We start from the raw sequence: 20948 nt of genomic DNA, 5'->3' as shown, positions 1-20948 counted from the left end.
TCAAGTGGATCCTGTCACGGTACCCCGTTGTGCCCGGGCGCAGAACGGAACCGTATGCAACGTTCACACTCGTCAAATGTATGTTCCGTAACTGGGGTCAATTTGGGGACAAGTGTGCTCGGGAACGGTACCGGGGCGCCAGTGAGAAAGCACCCTCTCGTTCTCATTTTAGCTAGCCCCCGTTTTAGCCTAACCCCCCAACCCCCGCTACAAGGAAGCACAGTGGAGACAGAAAGTGCCGCGGCACATTTAGAATTGTGGATGGTTTTGGATGGTCATTCTGCTACTGCTGTTATTTTGGTGAAAGTAATGCAAAAGTAGTGTAATAAGTAACGAGTTACTCTACATAGACAGTAATATTGTAAAGTAACTTATTGAAAGTAACTAGTCATATGTAGTAGATTACATTTGGGAAGTAACTTGCCCAACACTGTATATCACTGTGTGTGCCTTTTAAGCGCACATAACAAAGGACCGGAGTTGGCACACGTTGTGAATTGGAACCATGACAATGCGCTGGCCCTGGGTCGGTCTTTGGCCGTGCGTAAAGTAGCTGAGGCCAGAATAATTCCTCCTCTGGGCTATTGTTGTGACACACTTTTAATTCCGGCCGGGAGGGGTGTCTCCTCCTCACCCCCCGTGCCGCTGAAGGAGGCCATTCTCTTGATTTAAGAGGAGAGACGTGGGGGAGGGGGAGAGGGAGAGTAGGGGTGAATGTTTTTGTGTGAGCTGACGCAGTTTGGGTGCGGGGCGGGCACGAGGAGACAGAGCAGAGCGCACGGAGCAATTGCGCGCACACACACGCACCCTCTCTCTCTCGGAGCAGGGGAGAGCTGCGCCTTTCTTCACTCCCTCATTCCCCGGCGCACACACACAAGGGGGCACGGGCGTCTGTGGTCTGGATGTATGCGCAACAGATCCGTCTGCAAGAAGCGCGTTGCAGTGTGTTTTGTGCACTCCAATGACATTTTTTGTCATCTAGGCCTATGTATTTATAGCCTATTTATTTATTTTCTTGTAGTTTTTTTTTGGGGTGGGGGGTTGCAAACAATTGTGCTGACTCTTTTGCGGGCAGTGAGCAGCACTGACGGATTTAACATGTCGGACTTCTGAGGAGAAATCTATCTTTTTTCCTCCCCCCCCCCCCTCCCCAACAGATCGCTGCTCTCTGTGGGAGTAATCGCCACAGCCAGTCCGCAGAAGATGGGGGCAAAAACGCACCAAAGCGAAGGGAATCTATTCTCCAGCACAGCTCTACTCAAACTCCTGCTTTTGGTCGCGGCTCTGCGCAGCGGTGGCGTCACCGGGAAGACTCTGAAATATAAAGTTTACGAGGAGCAGAAAGTGGGCACGGTGATCGCCCGGCTAAAAGAGGACGTGGCCGGGGTTCTGTCCAAACTGCCCGGGTCTTTGAGCTTTCGGTTCCGCGCCATGCAGCGGGGAAGCGCGCCGCTCCTGGCGGTGCGGGAGGAGGACGGGGAGATCAGCGTGGGCAGCAGGCTGGACCGGGAGACACTCTGCGGGGGGAACACCAACTGCTCCATCCAGTTCGACGTGGTGACGCTGCCCACGGAGCACCTGCAGCTGTTCCACGTGGAAGTAGAGGTTCTCGACATCAATGACAACTCGCCACACTTTTCGCGCGCCATCGTGCCCATAGAGATCTCCGAGAGCGCATCGGTGGGCACGCGTGTCCCGCTGGATGGCGCGGCCGACGCGGACGTGGGGGAGAACGCTCTGCACACCTACTCCCTGACGCCCAACAACGTCTTCAAGATCGACGTGAGGACACGGACGGACGGCGCCAAGTATGCCGAGCTGGTGGTGATGAGGGAGCTGGACCGGGAGGTGAGTGGATGGTTGATTGATTGATCAATTGATTTTTTTTGATTGATTGATTGACTGATTTCAATGTGTATTTAACATTACAGCAGCTCTGCCAAGGCATGGCCTGGCATGGTAAGGCATGGCATAAAAGGGGTAAAAATCGGGTTAACACAATAAACCCAGAGGCTTTTATTTCCATTGTGGTCCCTTTGGGGATGGGGTGTGCAAGATGGCAGTTTACATGACAAGAATAACATTATTTACAAAGACACAAAAGCAATACAGCTCTCTAAACTACAAACAGCCTCAATCAATCAACTATTAGGCTATCAGTCAAAATTAGCCTACTTCATATTCTCAACATATATTTAAATCTAGCTCTGTCCATAAAATAAATAACCTACATCAAACTAAGCATGTAAACATGTAGGCTATAATACACACTCACTCACTCACTCACTCACTCACACACACACACACACACACACACACACACACACACACACACACACACACACACACACACACACACACACACACACACACACACACACACACTTGTAAAAAAACATGTACACATTTAGCTACTTTTGCATGCTTGTCTCTGCATTGCTAAACGGGATGTATTGCCAGATGCCATACTGCTTTACTAGGCTAAACTGTGACAGGTTAAAATGAGAGACAGTTTGACAAGAGACAGTTTGTCGAGGACTGGGCCTATACTCATACATACACACATAGATAGATCCTGTTATGACAAACCTCTGAGCCACTTTTTAAGTGCCAGCTTGAAACCTTCCAGGCTGTTAATAATTGTGAGGTTTCCTGACAATCTATTCCACAGCTTAACTGCCATGAACAGAAAGCTTTCTTTACCCAGGTTACTCTTACATCTGAGCGGAAGAAAGTCAGTGGAACTGCCCCTAGTCGAATAGTTGTGAACATCCCTTACCTGAGTGAAAGGCCTATTGAGGGACAGAACCATTATACAAGTTTATGAACCATGCACAACACGATTTGTGAGACTCTTTCCTGCAGTGTTAATGTTGTCGGCTATATATTTTTATTATTATTATTAGTCTTATTCTTAGTCCTGTGTCAAATGTCCTTGTTAGTTTTTATAATATTTAGTCAACCTTATCCAGTTTTTGTTCATCCAGCAACTAAACGAGTATTTTAGTCTCATCTTAGTCAAAGAAAACCGTAACTTTGTTTCTTTAGAATTTCCAAACTCATTGGAAAGATCTATTAATCTGTTATTATGGAATGGTAGGCTATTAAGGTTTGAACGTGCAATGCAGGCAGAGATTTAACTGTTTAACTTCTTCTCTTTTGATTGGATCTTTTCCCAATTTGTCCCTCCCTAACATTTTAGTCTAATCTTTATTTGTTGACGAAAATGTCAATAGATTTCCTATAGTTTTTTGTCATCACAACTTGTTTTTATTTAGTTCATGTCTAGTTGAGGAAATTAACACTACTTTCCTACTTTCTCTAGGTGCAAGCCGCCTACCAGCTGCAGCTCACGGCCTCGGATAACGGTGTCTCCCCCAAGTCTGGCTCCACTCTGCTCAAGATCAGCATCTCAGACTCCAATGACAACAGCCCGGCATTTGACGAGCAAGCGTATGTGATCAATCTACTGGAAAACTCTCCCCTTGGGACTCTCATCATCGATTTGAACGCCACTGATCCGGACGAGGGCGCTAACGGGAAGATACTCTACTCTTTCAGCAGCCATGTCTCGCCAAAGATCTTGGAAACATTTAAGATAAACCCAGAAAATGGCCATATCACGCTGATCAAAAAAGTGGATTATGAGAGCACCTCCTCCTATGAGCTGGATGTGCAAGCTCACGACCTGGGCCCCAATTCCATCCCGGGCCTCTGCAAGATTGTGGTGAAAGTGGTGGACGTAAACGACAACAAACCAGAGATCAACATCAACCTGATGACGCCTGGCAAAGAGGAGGTTTGTTTGTTTGTTTGTTTTTTTAACAAGTGTTAAAAAGTGCCCTACGGTCATACAATTTACATGGTGACAACACACAAATACACATTCACTCTACTCATCACAATACACTGACAAAACACATAAAGCAAACAATAAAACACACTTAAACAAAACAAACACACTGCAAATGGACAATGACAATAGACGGGCTCCAACTGAATCCATCATGGTCTAAAACAAAAATATCATCATTCAACCTAGAAATGCCCATATAACCTCACACACTATGGAATTACAATACTCACCTAAATTCATTTGTAAGTAATGATCTTTAAGCTTCTTCTTTTTTTAACCATATATAGGTGGCCTACATTTCGGAGGGGGCACCCGTGGACACCTTCATAGCTCTGGTGCGTGTGGAGGACAGTGACGCGGGGCTGAATGGTGAGGTGGTGTGCAGGCTCCACGGACACGGACACTTCAGGCTCCAGAAGACCTACGAGAAGAACTTCATGATCCTCACCAACGTGTCCCTGGACCGGGAGAGGAGATCCGAGTTCAGCCTGACCCTGATTGCTGAGGACAGGGGCTCTCCCAGCCTGTCCACCATCAAGCACTTCACCGTGCAGGTCCTGGATGAAAATGACAACCCTCCACGCTTCGAGAAGAGCCGCTACGAGGTCTTCAAGTCGGAGAATAACTCTCCCGGAGCCTACCTGATGACGGTGGTAGCCTCCGATCCCGATCTGGGCACCAACGGACAGGTGAGCAGGGAAGGGACGATATAAAAATGTCATGTCACAATTATCCTCCAAAATAATCGCGAGTAACAATATTATTGCGATAATCACCAAAATATCTTAAAACTCTTAAAATGATACAATATAATCTAAAATAATATAATATAATATTTCCACACGTGATTAAACTTTTATAGCTGGAGGATACAGCGGGCAAGCCGGCTTCTGCCATGTTGGCGATGATTGACTGGAAAGATGTGCCTTGTGGCAAATGGCAAATCAAGATAAAACAAATCAAAAAAGACTGTGACTTCTTAGTGAGCCGAGTAGTTAGACAGCTTTTTCAAGTCACTCGAGTCGTTGTGACTCGGGGCGATATTCATTCTTATGTGATGATATTCACGATTGGGATTGGGAATTCAATTAAATTATGTTGAGTGTTTATTATGGTGATAGACAATAATATCTTATATTGTCACGGCCCTACAGGTGACTTACACCATCGTGGACGCGCTTGTCCAGGGGAGCCCTATCTCCACCTACGTCACCATCGACCCATCCAATGGCGCCATCTACGCCTTACGCAGCTTCGACCACGAGGACGTCAGCCGCGTGGCCTTCACCGTGCAGGCACGTGATAGTGGGAACCCAGCATTGACGGCCAACAGCACCGTCCTGCTGACCATCCTAGATGAAAACGACAACGCCCCTATCATCCACTCCCCCACCCTGAGGAACCAGACGGCCCAGCTGCCCGTCTGGAGGTATGCCTCTCCAGGTCAGCTGGTCACGGCGCTCAAGGCCACTGACCGTGACGCGGGCGCCAACGGCGAGCTGAGCTGCGCCATCGTGGGAGGAAATGAGCTGGGGCTGTTCGTCATGGACGCCCGGCGCTGCGAGCTGCGCACCAACGCCAGCCTGGAGCAGGCTCCCAGGGACCTGCTGGAGGTCCGGGTGGAGGTGCAGGACAGGGGCACCAGCCGGCTGTCCACGGGGGCGCTCCTCAGGCTCTCCCTGCAGGTAGGGCTACCCTTTCAAATTTGAACTATCATTTAAAGGTATACTATGCCAGTGTTTGTCAACCACTAGGCCGTGGCCCACTGGTGGGCCATCTACTGGACCTAACAATCAGAACAGAAGTGGGCCTTGAATTACCAAAGGTTGAGCTCCCCTGCTGTCCTAGGCCACTTTGTAGGGCCCTTCAAACATAAGCAAACCTTTTCTTTTTTACATTCTAAATATCAGATTCATATCAGGAATATCAGATTGTAAGAGATACACATTGAGTTTTAGATGTACTTGAAAGCCATACATGTGTGTTTTGAGTTATGGTGCAATAATAACAATTAAAAGAGCACATCGTCCATCTAGAAGTCCTACTCTTCAAGAATATGACTTTAAGATGTTACAAAGGAAAAGTAAAGCGGAAGTGACGGAAAAGCCACCGTCACTTCCTTTTCCGCGTCCATTTCGGCTATTTGCCGTTAACGCATAAACACACTGCATAGAAGACGTCAACTCGTCTTACAACAACAGTGGAAAACTACTGGATAGTCGCGGTGCAAGTTGCTATTTAGACTGTAAACAGTGTGACGGTGGCAGGAGAGGCGCACTGTACAGGAAGCTGGGAGAAACGGTAGGGCTGTCCCACAGTCTATTTTTCAATAAAAATAGACTCTGGGTTCCCAGATCGATGTTATGGGAGTGTCATGACAGCATTATGAACACCCATTCAAAGAAAGTGGCAGGTCATCATTGTAAATGAGAACTGGTTTTCAAATTGATTTTACCTGGTTAAATAAAAAAATAAGAAGTTGCATCTTTAATTATCATTAAAACAGTGTTTTATGATAAATACTGTCCCGCATCAGCCAAAGTTTTCAATATAAAAATTGTTGAAATAATTTCATTAAGTGTATCATTACATTTTGGGTCTGAGTTTTCAATATAAAACTGTATGTATCAGTACTTGTTGAGCATTTTCAACATATTTTAATAATACCGCAATAATACTGATAATTTTGGTCACTATAATGGTGATATTTTCCCCTACAGGAGACCATGGACATCCTCCCCGCGCTCCAGCCCACAGGTTCGAGTGCGGTGCCTCTGGACCTGTCCCTGATCGTCATCATCTCTCTGGGCGCCGTGTGCGCCCTGCTGCTCGTGGTGATGGTCATGTTCGCATCCGCCCGCTGCACCCGCGTCAAGAAAGACCCCCGACACAACTACAACTGTCGCATGGCCGAGAGCAGCTACCAGAACCACCCCAAGAAGCCCGCCAGGTAGGGATGGGCAAGTGTAACCGAATGACTGTGAGTCCTCGTGAGTCCCGAGTGGGAGCAAGTGGGTTGGTTAAACTCACTCCCCCAGTATAAAGAAGGCCTGTTAATCAGCTCCGCCAAGGGAGCTAGCTCTCTTGGCGTAGTGGTTAGCGTGTGCGCTTTGGAAGTGGGATGTCGGCAGATCGAATCCCACTCCGCCCCTGGGCAAGCCCTTAACATGAGTTGCTGTCGTCGACACAACGCAGGTTACACAAGTACTCGTTCATAATGTTACTATTCAACTAATGTTTCTACCGTTTGGGTACTCACACTTTATCAATGCAGGGGGAACCAAACCAGGTGCAAACCAGACAGACACACGCTTCTCCATAACGCTAGCCACAACAAATATGGAGAAAAAAAATCACTTTTTGGCAATCACTATTTAGTAGCTAACGTTAATCACTTTTTCGCAGTTAATCAGTTTGTAATCAGTGGATTTACGTTACTGTAACCATAAAGCATAAAGCAAATATTCTATTGTCTCTCCTGTTTCTAAATATAGCTGAATCGTTTGGTTTGGACTTAGTAGAACTATTTATATGCATTTTACAAAATGTCTTTGGGAAAATAAATGGCGGCTGAAATCGCTTGGTGCGTGACTTTGGCTCTCTATAGAAGGAGAGTGCTTGAATATTGAAATTACTTAAAATGCCATCCCTGCTGCCAGGCAGATCCACAAGGCGGACATTACCCTGGTCCCAACGGTCAACGGGACCCTCCCCGTCCGGGCCCACCCGCGCTCCCCATCGGCCTCCCCCGCGCCCGAGAGGGGCACCCTGGGAAGCAGGGGCACCCTGGGGAGCAGGCAGAGCCATCACAGCCGCCAGTCCCTCAACAGCCTGGTCACCATCTCCTCCAACCATGTGGCCGAGAACTTTGCACTAGAGCTCGCCCACGCCACACCTCCTGTAGAGGTAAGAAACAACGACGGAGAGAGAGAATGACAGAGAGAGATAGAGCAACAGAGAGAGAGAGAGAAAGAGAGAGAGAAACACAGACATAGACAGAAGTTGGGTTTCCATCCAAAGGCATCGCAACTTTTAACAGAATTTTCAGAAAGTCGGCAAAAGAAAATGCGCAATTATGCAAGTTTCCATGCACTACTGTTATGCATAATATTAGGAGTTGGTGAAGAGGAATCACAATGAATTGACATGATTAAAACATCACCAGACACCAGTCAGACCATGAAAAATTGGGGAAATTAAGCCCGTTCTCTGAATAAAAGTGAGGTAAAGAGAAAACATCCAGGAGGAAAACATGATGGAAAGCTTGGTGAGCAAACTGCTCTCTGCCTCTGCTGATCTGCTAACGTTTCACCAACATCCCAACGGAGATGTGCATCTCCGTTGTCTTGCTATGAAAAACATCACATTAATTTCAAGGTTCCTGATTATACAGAGTTACGTAAAATGGAGTACCAGGTGACACTCTTCAATTTGGCATATAAGCGTGAATAAAATGTAAATTCTAGATGCGAATCACCTGTTATCCCACAGTCTTCTTGCATTAAAATTGTATGGTTCTTGAATGGAGTTTGGTTAAAGATTCGCTTAAAATTGCTTGAAAATGTGCATTAAAACAGGTGGGTGGAAACCCACCTAGAGAGAGACAGAGACAGAAACAGAGAGATAACTTTTGTGAACTGCTTTGTCAACATGTTTCTGTTCATGCCAATAAAGCTATTTGAATTTGAATTTGAAAAAAAGAGAGAGAAAGAGAGATTCATAGTATTAATGTTAATTACCCGTAAGCTTAGATTTTTCTCCACGACTGCCTTTTCTGCTAATTTTAGTGTTATCATGTGCTCATGGCTTTGTCCGTTAATTATACATACGTATCTTCTAAAACCAGCGGATGAAGTAGTGGGGCAGTAAAACATAACAATTGTGTGCATTTTGTGATAATTTAGTATTTTATGGTCAACGGCATTCCAAAAAGGATTGGATACCGGGGCATCATGATTTTTTTTAGAGATTCTAACGTTCCAAATTTGAATTCCTCATCATAAAAAATGTGATTTTACACCAAGATCATCATATCGGACAAGTCTACTGAACTTTAATGCAGTTACACTTTCCATAGGCTGCCACTCTGTGGCCGCAAAAAAATGAAAATCGTTTGTTCCCAAATTCATGATGCCCCGATATCCAGTTCTTTTTGGAATGCCTTTGGCTATAAATCTACCAAATTATATGTTTTTATCACAAAATGCCCAAGCTTAACTGCCACACTTATTACAATCTAAGCTCTGTCTTAACACAGATAATGTGATGTCTTTGTTGTCTTATATTCAGTATTTGTTCTGAATTTATCCCTTGCCCCCATATTCTGTTACCTTCAGCCCTTTGTGTCATATTTTTGTTGACCATTGTTCATTCAGAAGTGTCATACCCCCCCACATTGTCATGTGACCTTGCTTGTTTGACTCCATCACTATTCATTTTCCCCTCTTCATTTTTTCCTTTTATTTGTTTTCTTCCCTTCTTTCTTCCCTTTGTTTTTGTTCTCTTGGTGTAGCAAGTCTCACAGCTTCTGTCCATGCTCCATCAGGGCCAGTACCAGCCCCGGCCAAGCTTCAGAGGCAACAAATACACCAGGAGCTACAGGTAAACAAGTAAACAATGCAAACACACCACTCACACCAAAACAAATACAGCAGGAGCTACAGGTAAACAAGTAAACAATGCAAACACACACCTCATGCCATACGCGCCGGAAGTGGGGGGCAACAGGACAATTTGTCCCCCCAAATATGAGAGAGACGGGGGGGGGGGGGGTCAGACAGCAGAATTAACAGCGCAGCGGTGCCGGCAGTCAGCGCTCCTTAGGCGAGAGCAACTCGCTCTTCAAAGTTCCCAATCATGGATATAAGTCATTGTAGTTGCCACAGCTATATATCCCACCTTCCCACTATGGGCTCTATCGTCGCAAAGGCGGTCATTTTGCGTTAGCGCCCGTTTTGCTTAGAGAGCCAAAGTCACACCCTCTTCCAGGTTGGGCATACTAACCAAGGGATTTCATCCGCCATTTTGTCCATGGACATTTTGTAAAATGCTTATGAAAAGAGTTTTACTTGGTCAAACCAATCGATTCAGCTATATTTAGAATCAGGAGAGACCATAGAAAACATTTTCCACATATCTGCATTGCCTGTCCTTTCAAATACTGTTACAGCCATATCTTGTAGTAACTTCTTCATCTCTTTTTAGCATTTGCATAATTTTATGCAAAACCTCTTCTGCAGAGCACTGTCTCCCTCTCTGTGCCTCTTGTTATCCAGCAATAACACGGCACAAGTCTTTAAAGTCCTCTCCAGTGTATTTTGTCATTTTACGAGATTTCATGTGTTTCCGAGTCACCTGGCCATGTTGATTAGTAACACTGTTTGCCACTGTATTTTCTTGACAAATAACCACATTTTGTGCTCAAGTTCAAAAAGTTCAATAGTTGTTAAAATGGAATGACGTATGTCTCAATGGAACGCTATAGTTATAGTTATATTATACGTCATGCGGACGTGCTGGCATCTGGCTTGTTAACTAGCTAGCCACATTAGCTAAGCCCGCTGCCTGCTGCTAACTACTTCGCCAGGCTCAAAATGCCACTGAGTGACCAAATGTTTTGCTGTTAACCTGAAATCTGTTGGCCGAACTGTATAAGCAATAAATGCGGCTTGCAGCTAAGCTAATGTTATCCTAATGTGTTAAGCTAATGTGTTTCTGGCCTAAGCTGAGCTGTAGCGTGGACGAGTATTGAAGGCAAGAGACGAAGCTCTTGCCATTTTTTATCCGTTTTTGACAACAGCGCTGCCGTCATGATGTTGCAGTGGAACAAGCTATTAGCCTTCAGTTCTTGTAAGTTCTTTGGTGCAGAATCAGATGATGTGCAAATATACAAAGATATATAGAATGTTCTCATAGAACACCAACGGTACAGGTAGGAAAACTGACTGGAGTTGGGCTTAACCATTTGATGATACAGTATTATGTCCGATGATCAACCAAGTTTATTTTAGAAGTTTAACCCAAATATTCTTTCTCTCTCTCTCTCTCTCTCTCTCTCTCTCTCTCTCTCTCTCTCTCTCTCCAGATATGCCCTAAATGAGATGGATAAGTTCAGTCTGAAGGATAGCGGGCGTGGAGACAGCGAGGCGGGCGACAGCGACTACGAGCCGGGCAGGGAGTCGCCCCTCCTGGGTGAGGGCGGCTTCACTGAGCTATACGCCCCCGATGGCCTGCACAGAGCGCACGCAGGTACACACACACACACACACACACACACACACACACACAGCACAGAGCACACGTACACACACACACACACAGCACAGAGCTGTGTGTTGCAGCGGTGTAAACTGGCCCGTCTCATGTCCAATCCAGCCAGCTGATGGCGTCGACAGCATTTCAGCTTGTCAAGTGGCAGGAGCTGGTTGCAAGCCAAGTTTCAACTTGGCTCGCCGTTAATCTTTGGTCTAAACTGGGCTTAAATCCAGTCAAGTTTAGGCCTTCCAATCCAAGTAGGCATGCACAGGCAAAACCAGCAGCCTCAGCTCAATGAAACCTAAACTCTGGCCAGGTGCCCACATCTAACATGAATTGCTACCAAAATGTCCAAACCCACTTACATGCACTAAGGCCTAGTTTACGACAACACTCTGCAGAAAATGGGAAACTTTTGTTGCATTTTTGGGCCTTCTGTTTCCATGACAACAGTGCTATTCTTTCAGACACACATACACATGTGTATTGAATTTCTTATCTTATGATGAAAGACAAACAAAGAAAAAAATCCTTTATTTAGGCTACAGTCCCCCACGTTCAGCATTATTTCCTAATGCCTTAAGGCAAGCTATTAAAATAGATTTGCAAGTCAGGCTACCAAAAAATATATATATTTGGAAGTCATTTAGAATAAGCATTAGCTTGACATTGGCTTTACAGTGACTTTATATGTTGAATGCTTTATGGCACGTAGACTACTGCGGTAATGAACGGGTGGATAAAGTGAAACAGCCTATTGAACTATTGATTTAAGGAGTAATATTATTGCACTGATTTTTTTTTCCTTTGTATAACCCATATGATGCAAGAAGCAGCTGGCCCCCATTCAACACCCCTGAACTATAACATCAGAGTCTGATACGAGTTTGCCACCTCGGATCATAATGTGCTCAAACGACGAGTTCCACCTCACCTTATCTGCTGCTATTTCCCAGCATATCCCAAGCGTCTCCTCTCCCTGCTGTCACACTGCACCAAGCTTGCGTCATCTCCACACTCTACTCCAAACCACTAATCACTTCAAACACCTGTTGAACATTGATTGACCTGACTTACTTAGCACAGGATGGAAGAAGGATTGTACGATAACGGCAACTCCCACATCTGAGAGCTCCTGGCACATTTCACTGGCTAATTGACTGCAGTCGGACACTCTCCGTCTCACCACACCGTCACAAACTCAATCCCCAAGTCTCTCGTGCCTCTACTTCTCAGCCATCATCAAGCTGCCGCGTCTCTTTTTATCATGGTGTATCGCTGTCCTCGCCTCGTTCTGCATTTTCTCCAGCCACCTTCCCACACACCACTCCATACAGCAAACTTAACGAGCTTCCTCCCAATTAAAGTCGACCCAGACGGGCAGACCATCTCCTCGCTATGGCCTCCCTCCCTGCCCGGGCTCGTATAGCCAAGCTCTGCTCGTTAGTGGCTCTCTCTTCACGCCTTCACTTGCAGCCGTCCAAACCCAAAGCCCTCGCGCCCTCACCTGATGAAAAGGCCAGCGTGTAATTGCCATGTGGCGGAGAGTTGCCACGGAGCCGACTCGGAGTTAAAGTGCCATGGAGCTGTAATGACAGCTCGATCCCTCACCTCTCTCCCTCTGTGCGGTCGCCCCGGGCCCGGGCAGCGCCGGTGACTTCTCTAGCAGCGTTCAGTCATCATGGCAGGATTGCTTGTCCGGGTCTTTAAAGGAACACACCAACATTTCGGGAGATTCGCCTATTTGCAATATCCCTGATAGTAAACCGGGATGATCGTTTTTATGCCTCCGCCTCAGGTTGTCCATCCGTCCGTCGTCCGTTGCTCGTTAACGCCATATCTCAAGTTCAAGTTCAGGTTAAACTTTATTGTCATTCAAGCTAACACAAGGCACAGCAGAAATTAAATTACGACTGCATCCAGCCCACAAAATGCAATTCATAAATAGTACTAAAACTGACAATGAAGATATAAGTTAACCTATATAAATATACTCTTGACTGTTCTCAGGAACACATTGACAGAATTGCTTCACATTTGGCTCAAACGTCCACTTGGACTCAAGGATTGAGGACTGATTAGATTTTGGTGACCAAAGGTCAAAGTTCAAGGTCACTGTGACCTCATGACCATTGACCATGACCTCCATGCTCATTAATGCGATATCTCAGGAACACCTTGAGGGAATTTCTTCAAATCTGACTACTGATCCTTACCAGTGTCAGATTTGCTACACTAGACCTGGTGCCTGTGAGCCTGTCTGACCTGTGGGAAGACGTTTGATATATAATTTGGGGCTGCACCATTTACAATTTTATGGACCTGACAGAGTTTTAGCTGTTTCACTCTGGACTCCACAGGGAGCCAGTTTAGCTGCACAAACTGGTTCCTCCCTACAGTATTTGCTCTCGTGGTCCGAGACCTAGGACCACTCTCATCACTTTGTTTTGGGAGACCTGAAGCGTTGTCTTCCGCAGCTTGGGAAGACTACAGAGGACCTTCTCTTCTCTGTGCATGCAGTAGAAAATTGCGATGCGGAGACTTTGGGGAGACAACACCGATCCGCTGGCACATTGGGTGGTTCACCGCCTCCAGGTCGTGCATTAAAATCATTGGACGTTGATTATCTCTTACTGAATTGACGTTGCTCTGTCAGTCAGACAGGCAATCTATCAGTTGCTGTGTGAAGTTAATGTTTGCCTGGAACTGCTTTTTCCTCTCATTTCTACATGCAAATCAAGTGGGTTAAATCTTTTTTTTTACTCTTTCATCAGCAGGGCAGCCAATCAGCTGATGCCCCTCTTCCAGTGCACCAAATGCACTTCTCATCTCCTCTAAGATGTTTTATAAATGCTGCTTTCATGTTAATGAGGCGATAATGAAGTCCCTCAATAGCACGACTGAAAAGCCACGCGCTCCTTTAATGAAGGCTTTAAGTTGGCATATTTGATTAGTCTAATTTATTCGTCAGAGATTTTCTATTTGAAGATTGAATATTGAAAAGAACGAGTTGAAAGGGAAAGATGCAGGGCCTTTAGAGGAGGAGGTATCTGGTATGGGTATCAGGCATTGATCTCTCCCTCTGTGGTAAATAGATGGGAGGTAGCAGGCGGCTCTCCTGCAGAGAGCCTCTCACACTAATTAGGGCAGATTTCCATCAGAGACCATGCTAGCAAAAACACCTAGAGAGGAGAGGCACTCAAATATTAGCTCCATACAAACACACCCAACTGACAAGCCTTCTCTTAACATCTCTCTCTCCACCCCTCTCTCTCTGTCTTCTCTTTTTTGAAAACCCTTTTTATTGTTTTGCTCAAACAGGGTAGATTTTATAGCCACACACAATACCATCTTTATTAATATTCTGTATACTATACGAGGGCTGGGCGATATGGACCAAAAGTCATATCTCTGTATTTTTAGGCTGAATGGGGATGCATTCATCGATATACATTCACTATATCGCCATGATGTATCATTCATGTATACCACATACAATAAATACACCAGTCTCTCTGTTCTTATTGTTCTCTTTTCTGATCTCTGTAAAGCAGCGGTTCTCAACCTTTTTTTTGGCTTCAGTACCCCCTTTCTCTGATTTCTGAATCCAAGTACCCCCTTTACATGACTACAATATTTTGCTTAGAAAACTCTGGCATATGATGCAATGATAACCCACCTTTTGAAGAATATAACATTACAACACTAGAGGGCACTCAGTAGAGTGCATACATTCATTCATTCATTACGTCATTTGACAGGCACTTTTATCCAAAGCGAAATTTTACAATATCATATTTTGTCAACAGTAGAGAAATCAACTTTGCAACACAGTTTATGAGAGCTACAACTTTTTGAAGGAATAGAGTAGCACTTGTAGAAAGTAGATTGAGAAGGAATGTTTTTTTTTTAATAGAAAGAGAGAGATGTTAGTTCAAGAAGGGCCCAGGTGGAGCCTGAAAATGGTGTTTTTAGTCTTCGCCGAAAGATGGGCAGTGATTCGGCCGTCCTGACCGAAGGGGGGAGCTCATTCCACCATTGTGGGCCAGGGACAAGAAGAATCGCGATCGGGATGAGCGACCTTTGAGCCCACATAGCGGAGGAGGGGCAAGGCGACCTGCAATGGTGGAGGAGTGGAGGGAGCGGTGTGAGGTTTGGAACCTGACCATAGATTGTAGATACGGAGGAGCTGTCTGGTGTACTGCCCTGTAGGCCAGTACCAGTGTCTTGATTTTGATGCATGCCGAGATGGGAAGCCAGTTAAGGTCCCGGAAGAGGGGAGTGACATGAGGTTAGTTGAACCTCATGACCTCATGACATTAGGTTGGTTGAACACCAGATGGGCTGCAGCGTTCTGAATGAGCTGGAGGGGCCGGATGTCATAGGCAGGTAGGCCGGCCAGAAGAACATTGCAGTAGTCCATGCGGGAGATGACAAGTGATTGGACCAGGAGTTGTGTCGCTTCTCTCATGAGAAGCGGACAGATTTTGCAGATGTTGTACAGGGGGAACCTACAGGAGCGTGCTGTCACTGCAACGTAGGCTGAGCAGGAGAGCTGGTTGTCACTCCGAGGTTCTTAGCTGTTTGAGAGGGAAGCACAGTAGTGTTGTCAATGGAGATGTCAGTGAGAGGGCAGTCTTTCCCTGGGAGGAAAGGTAGCTCTGTCTTACCAAGATTGAGCTTGAGGTGGTGAGAAGACATCCAGTTGGCAATGTCTTTGAGGCATGCAGAGATGCGTGCCTCGATTTGGATGCATACCTCTACCACACCTTCCTACAAAGTTTCTTGGCGTTACGTGAATCTGTTTGGAAGTTAGGCACCTTTTTGTCCCCTTTTGGCTAGTGAGTGTGGAAAGTTAATCAGCCTTTGGCCCAGCCAACTGGAGCAGGTAATACGAAATGGAGTTAAAGAGTAGCAATTGGTGCCTCCTGAGCAGATGTATTTTAATGTTTCATTTCATTTATTTTCATGATTTATTTTTACATTTTCCTCTTTCTCTCAAGTACCCCCTGTAGTACCATCACATACCCCAGTTTAGGAACCACTGCTGTACAGTGAATGTGTTGTTCTCTGAAACCTTGGCTCGCAGTATATGCTGATGACTTACGGCTGTCTGTGTGTGTCTTTGTAGCCATGAGGCTGTGCACAGAGGAGTGCCGCGTCCTGGGTCACTCAGACCAGTGCTGGATGCCCCCCCTGGCCTGCCCCCCGGGGGCAGGAGACTACCGCAGCAACCTGTACATCCCCGGGGAGGAGGCCCCCCAAGCCAGCCACCCCACCCAGGACAAGACCCCCACACCCTGCACTGACACATCCGCCCGCAACCAGAGCTTCTCCACCTTCGGCAAGGACCCCGGTGGAGAGGAGGGGGGCGAGGAGGAGGGCAGAGACGCCTGCAGAGACCAGGTGGGCAGAGTTTCCACAGGGTTTTAAAAAGTCTTAATTGGACTGCATTTATAAAATGTCTTCTATACGATTTTGCCAGGTCTTAAATTGTTTGGCTTATGAAGTTAACATTACTCTTATAAAGTTGCATTAACTTTAGTCTTGCGTAAAGCAGCTGTAATAAGCCAGCAGCAAACACCTGCTGCCATCCCCCAATAGTTTCACATCTGTAGCATCAAAGCCTGATTTGCCTTCATATCCCTCCTTCTCTATCCCCCCCCCCCCCCCACCCTTTTTTCTTTTCGCCAGTGTATGGACATGAAATAGGACTTACATTGCATTCATAATGGTCTTAAAAAGTCTTACATTTAATTTGTTTGAAACCTGCAGAAACCCTGGACGGGAGACGAGGACTTGTGTGGGACGACCTCCCTGCTGTCAGAGATGAGCAGCGTGTTCCAGAGGCTGCTGCCCCCGTCTCTGGACTCCTACACCCAGGTCGGAGAGACCCAGAAGGGCAGTAATGTCAATGGGGTGGGGGTCCCCATGACCGGATCGCTGGATCGCAGGAGGGGCCACCTGCCCGGCAAGCCCAGTGCCTCTGTCCACCAGCAGGGGGTGGCAGCCTGGGCGGCCAACACCCACTTCCAGAACCCGGGCAGCAGCATCGGCCTGAACGGTAGCTACCACACCCTGAAACCAAGCACCAAGCTCAGCTGCCAGAGCGCCGGGCACAAAGGCATGTTGGCGCCCAAAAACAGCACCCAGAACAGCGGGCATCAGGCCCCCAAAGCCCATAGCAGCCCCCTGCTGACGGCGCTCGTCAGCCCCACGTTGTTACAGCCTCCCCCGGCCACAGGTCAGGTAGCGCTGCCCCTTCCCGGGCCGGGGACCAAGTGGCTGCCGGCCATGGAGGAGATCCCAGAGAACTTTGAGGAGGATGACTTGGATTCTGTGCTCTGTGGACTGCAGGGGAGACGCAGCGACAGCCGACACGAGCTCATGGATGCCAGCGAGCTGGTGGCCGAGATCAACAAGCTGTTACAGGACGTCCGACAGAGCTAGACTCTTTTTTGTCCCTTGTTTTGGTCCCTTGCTTTTGTTCATTGTTTTGCTTTGGGGGGGGTGGTTTCCACCCCTATTCTCCCTAGTTGTACTTGGCCAATTCCCCCTGCTGACCTGGTCACTGTTCCACCCCCTCTGTCGATCTGGGGAGAGTTGTAGACTACCACATGCTTACTCCGTACATGTGCAGTTGCCAGCCACCTGACAGCGAGGAGTATCACTGGCAGGACATAGAATGTGGGAGGATCACTCTACTTTCCCAGTTCCCCTCTCCCCTCTGAACAGGGGCCCCGACTGATGAGGACACATACCCCACCGGCTTCCCACTTGCAGACACAGCCAATTGTGCCTGTTGGACACTCAACCAAGCCGGAGGTAACCGGGGGCTCGAACCTGCGACCCTCATGTTGGTTTACGTCTGGTTTACTACTCTACCACCCACTGATGGAACTCTGAGTAAAAGTGAAGTAGTTTGGGTGGAAAAAATAAAGAAAAGAAAAAACGAAGACAAAAGACAACGAGACCTGCAATTGTCGTTAAAGTTGCATTTCTAATGTAATGTGTTTTGTGAATGCTAAATATCCAAAATAAATTGTTTGTAATTGATGGTTTGGTACACAATGTACACTATGTGACGGTATTTATCTTTGTATTTTAAAAATACATTTGTATACTTATATTTATGAAAAATAATGTATATAAACTTAATCAGAATTCTATTTTTATATTTTGAATGCATGTTAAGTACAAAAAAAATGAATCAAGACTGACATGCGATTGACATTCTACATATTTAAATGGTATTTTGTATTGTGATTTTTTTTTATTTGTCACTATGATATGTATGCATATATTAATTAATTAATGGACAGCTGTCTTTGTGAATTATTGTGGGGAAGGGGACGGTACACAAATAAAGATGATCATACAAATGAAACTCTTTCTCTATTATAATTGAGTATTGAGGAACATTGGGGATGAAATAGTGACATCACTGACATGGTAGCCTGGTTAAAACCATCCTGATAATGTGATCATTCTGTTTGGCTCTACTTATCAGTCTGGATACTGTACAGTAGTGTGTACTGTACTTGCTTTGACAACTCCTTCAGATAATCAGCGTCACCAAATCCAGTCCTTAACCTTGAATCCAAATCCACTCGGAAAAACGGTGAAAACCTCTGAGTGTATTTCTGCAATAACTGCACTTATGGCTGTGTTTACTCTACTAATGTTAATGTTACCGCCTGTTGCTTCGTCGGGAGACGCCATTACTGTTTTGCCAGTGGCACCCCTGATGGGCCGTTATCATCTGCGACCACCAGACCGAGATGCCTAGTATATATACAGTACACACACACACACACACACACACACACACACACACACACACACACACACACACACATATATATATATATATATATATATATATATATATATATATATATAAACTATATAAACTAGAAATAATTGGATTACAGATATCTGCAACACATATTATCCAGTCTAGCTATTAAATGTTAAAAATGCTTTCCATAGAGATGTTGAGTTTCATGGTGTGATGGAGAATCCCCCTCTCCCCTTTCTCCTCAGCGGTGAGGAGAGCCTGCTAGATGATGGGTGACACCTAGAGGTTCACCATATGCACTGTGCATATAGCTCCAGGCAGCATCCACTTAACACAATATTACCACTACCATTACTACCACTACCAAGGCTTTAACATAACCAGAGAGAGGGGAAGAGAGACTCAATGAAGCCCTCTAGAGGACAGATGGCCATACTGCAGCTTGCAGGCATGGAATGGAGAGGGGTTGAGCTGAATCCAATGCAGTGCAATGAAATGAGCAAGGTTGGGAGGGTTACTTTTAAAACGTATTCCACAGATTACTGAATACAAAATGTAATTTGCAACACAATTTCCATTAGATTACTCAAGTTGAGTAACCTATTCTAAATACTTTGGATTAGGCCTACTTTTGGAATACTTCAAAATGGTCTTGTGAGCCCATTTGAGTGGGTCACTCTGAACGTGAGGGCAATGCGGTCATGATGTAATGTTGACGTTGGCCAGCCACACCACCATTGTCGTCAGAAAGGCCCAACAGCGACTGCACGGACTCAGACGACTAAAGAAATTCAGCCTGAGGCCCAACATCCTCAGGGACTTCTACAGAGGTACCCATCGAGAGCCTGCTGATTGGCTGCTTGACTACCTGGTACGGGAACTGTACCAGCATATACCACAAGGCGCGCGGCCCAGCACGTGACAGGATGCGAGCTGCCAAAACTGCAGGATCTGTACACTCAGCGGTGCCTCAGGAAGTCCCGGAAGATCATCAAGGAGTGCAATAAACCTGTGTTATTGTCATTGGCACACTCTTGGACACTCGTGGACACCGTGAACACTTTCACCTTATTCTATTTAATACTTTATCACACTACTTTATTACCTCTCCTATTTAACTGTTGCCTTATTGTCTATTTGTTCTTTGCTGTGATTTTGCACTATTTGCCTACTGCACCTTGTCTGTAACGGAGCCCACAGCAGAAAGAATTTCCCACGTGTGTACTCATACAATGGAGTGACAATAAAAATCTTGAATCTTGAGTGAATGTCTCGGCTGCCTGCAGTGGAGGGAAAGCAGACAGTGTGGGCACAGGTGTACGTTAGCTGACCAGAAGAACCTCTCAGGGATCCACAGAGGAGGTCTGGAAGAGCAGCACATGTGAAGAATTGATTTGAGCTCTGAGTTTAAAGTCAGAATTCTGATTGAGGTAGAAATGGTATTGTCAAAAGAAAATCCAAAATGATGCACATTTCCATCCACTACTGTTATGCGAATATTAGGAGGTGACGTGCCTACTTGGAGATGTACGACGGGGCATAGGCCTATGTGCACATGTGTGTGTGTGCACGTGTGTGTGTGTGCACGTGTGTGTATGTGTGTGCACGTGTGTGTGTGTGTGTTAAGCCAGTGTAATCTCCCTGTATATGGCAGTAAACACCTGGCTACTATCTGTGGACACGCTGCTGTTATCTGGCATCCCCACAACAGATTAAGCCTGATACCACTGTGCGTGTGTGTGTGTGTATGTGTGTGTGATAATGAGAGAGGGAGAGCGAGAGAGATGGAGAGAGGCAGAGAGAGAAGGGAGAGGAGAGAGATAGGGAGAGAGAGACAAAGAGAGGGAGAGAGGATAGAGAGGAGACAGAGGCAGAGAAAGGGGAGAGAGAGAGAAGGGGAGAGGGAGAGAGACCAGGCTTATGGGACGTTTGTGGGGGGCTTTGCTTAATCTTTGCTAACCTGCTGTATGTGTTGTCTCCCTGTGTGCCGCTGTGTGTGTGTGTGTGTGTGTGTGTTTGTGTTGTGTGTGTTGGAAA

At 46.1% G+C, this 20948-nt stretch overlaps 1 protein-coding gene across 1 annotated transcript; it reads left to right on the top strand.

The window, feature by feature from the left end:
* Window positions 1-1203: 1203 nt before the first annotated feature.
* Window positions 1204-18348, top strand: pcdh18b (protocadherin 18b; the record flags this gene model as incomplete). The annotated part of the gene is made up of 10 exons (XM_083651552.1): window positions 1204-1848; window positions 3326-3799; window positions 4144-4545; window positions 5011-5541; window positions 6577-6806; window positions 7516-7762; window positions 9369-9457; window positions 10941-11104; window positions 16242-16516; window positions 16886-18348. The coding sequence occupies 10 exons, from the start codon at window positions 1204-1206 to the stop codon at window positions 17558-17560; spliced, it is 3732 nt and encodes a 1243-aa protein (XP_083507678.1). The 3' UTR covers window positions 17561-18348.
* Window positions 18349-20948: the final 2600 nt, after the last annotated feature.

Source organism: Poromitra crassiceps, assembly GCF_964638095.1.
Source record: "Poromitra crassiceps genome assembly, chromosome: 15".
NCBI classification, from domain to species: domain Eukaryota; kingdom Metazoa; phylum Chordata; class Actinopteri; order Beryciformes; family Melamphaidae; genus Poromitra; species Poromitra crassiceps.
Note: the sequence above shows the minus strand (reverse complement) of the source record. Positions and strands in the feature narration are given on the sequence as shown.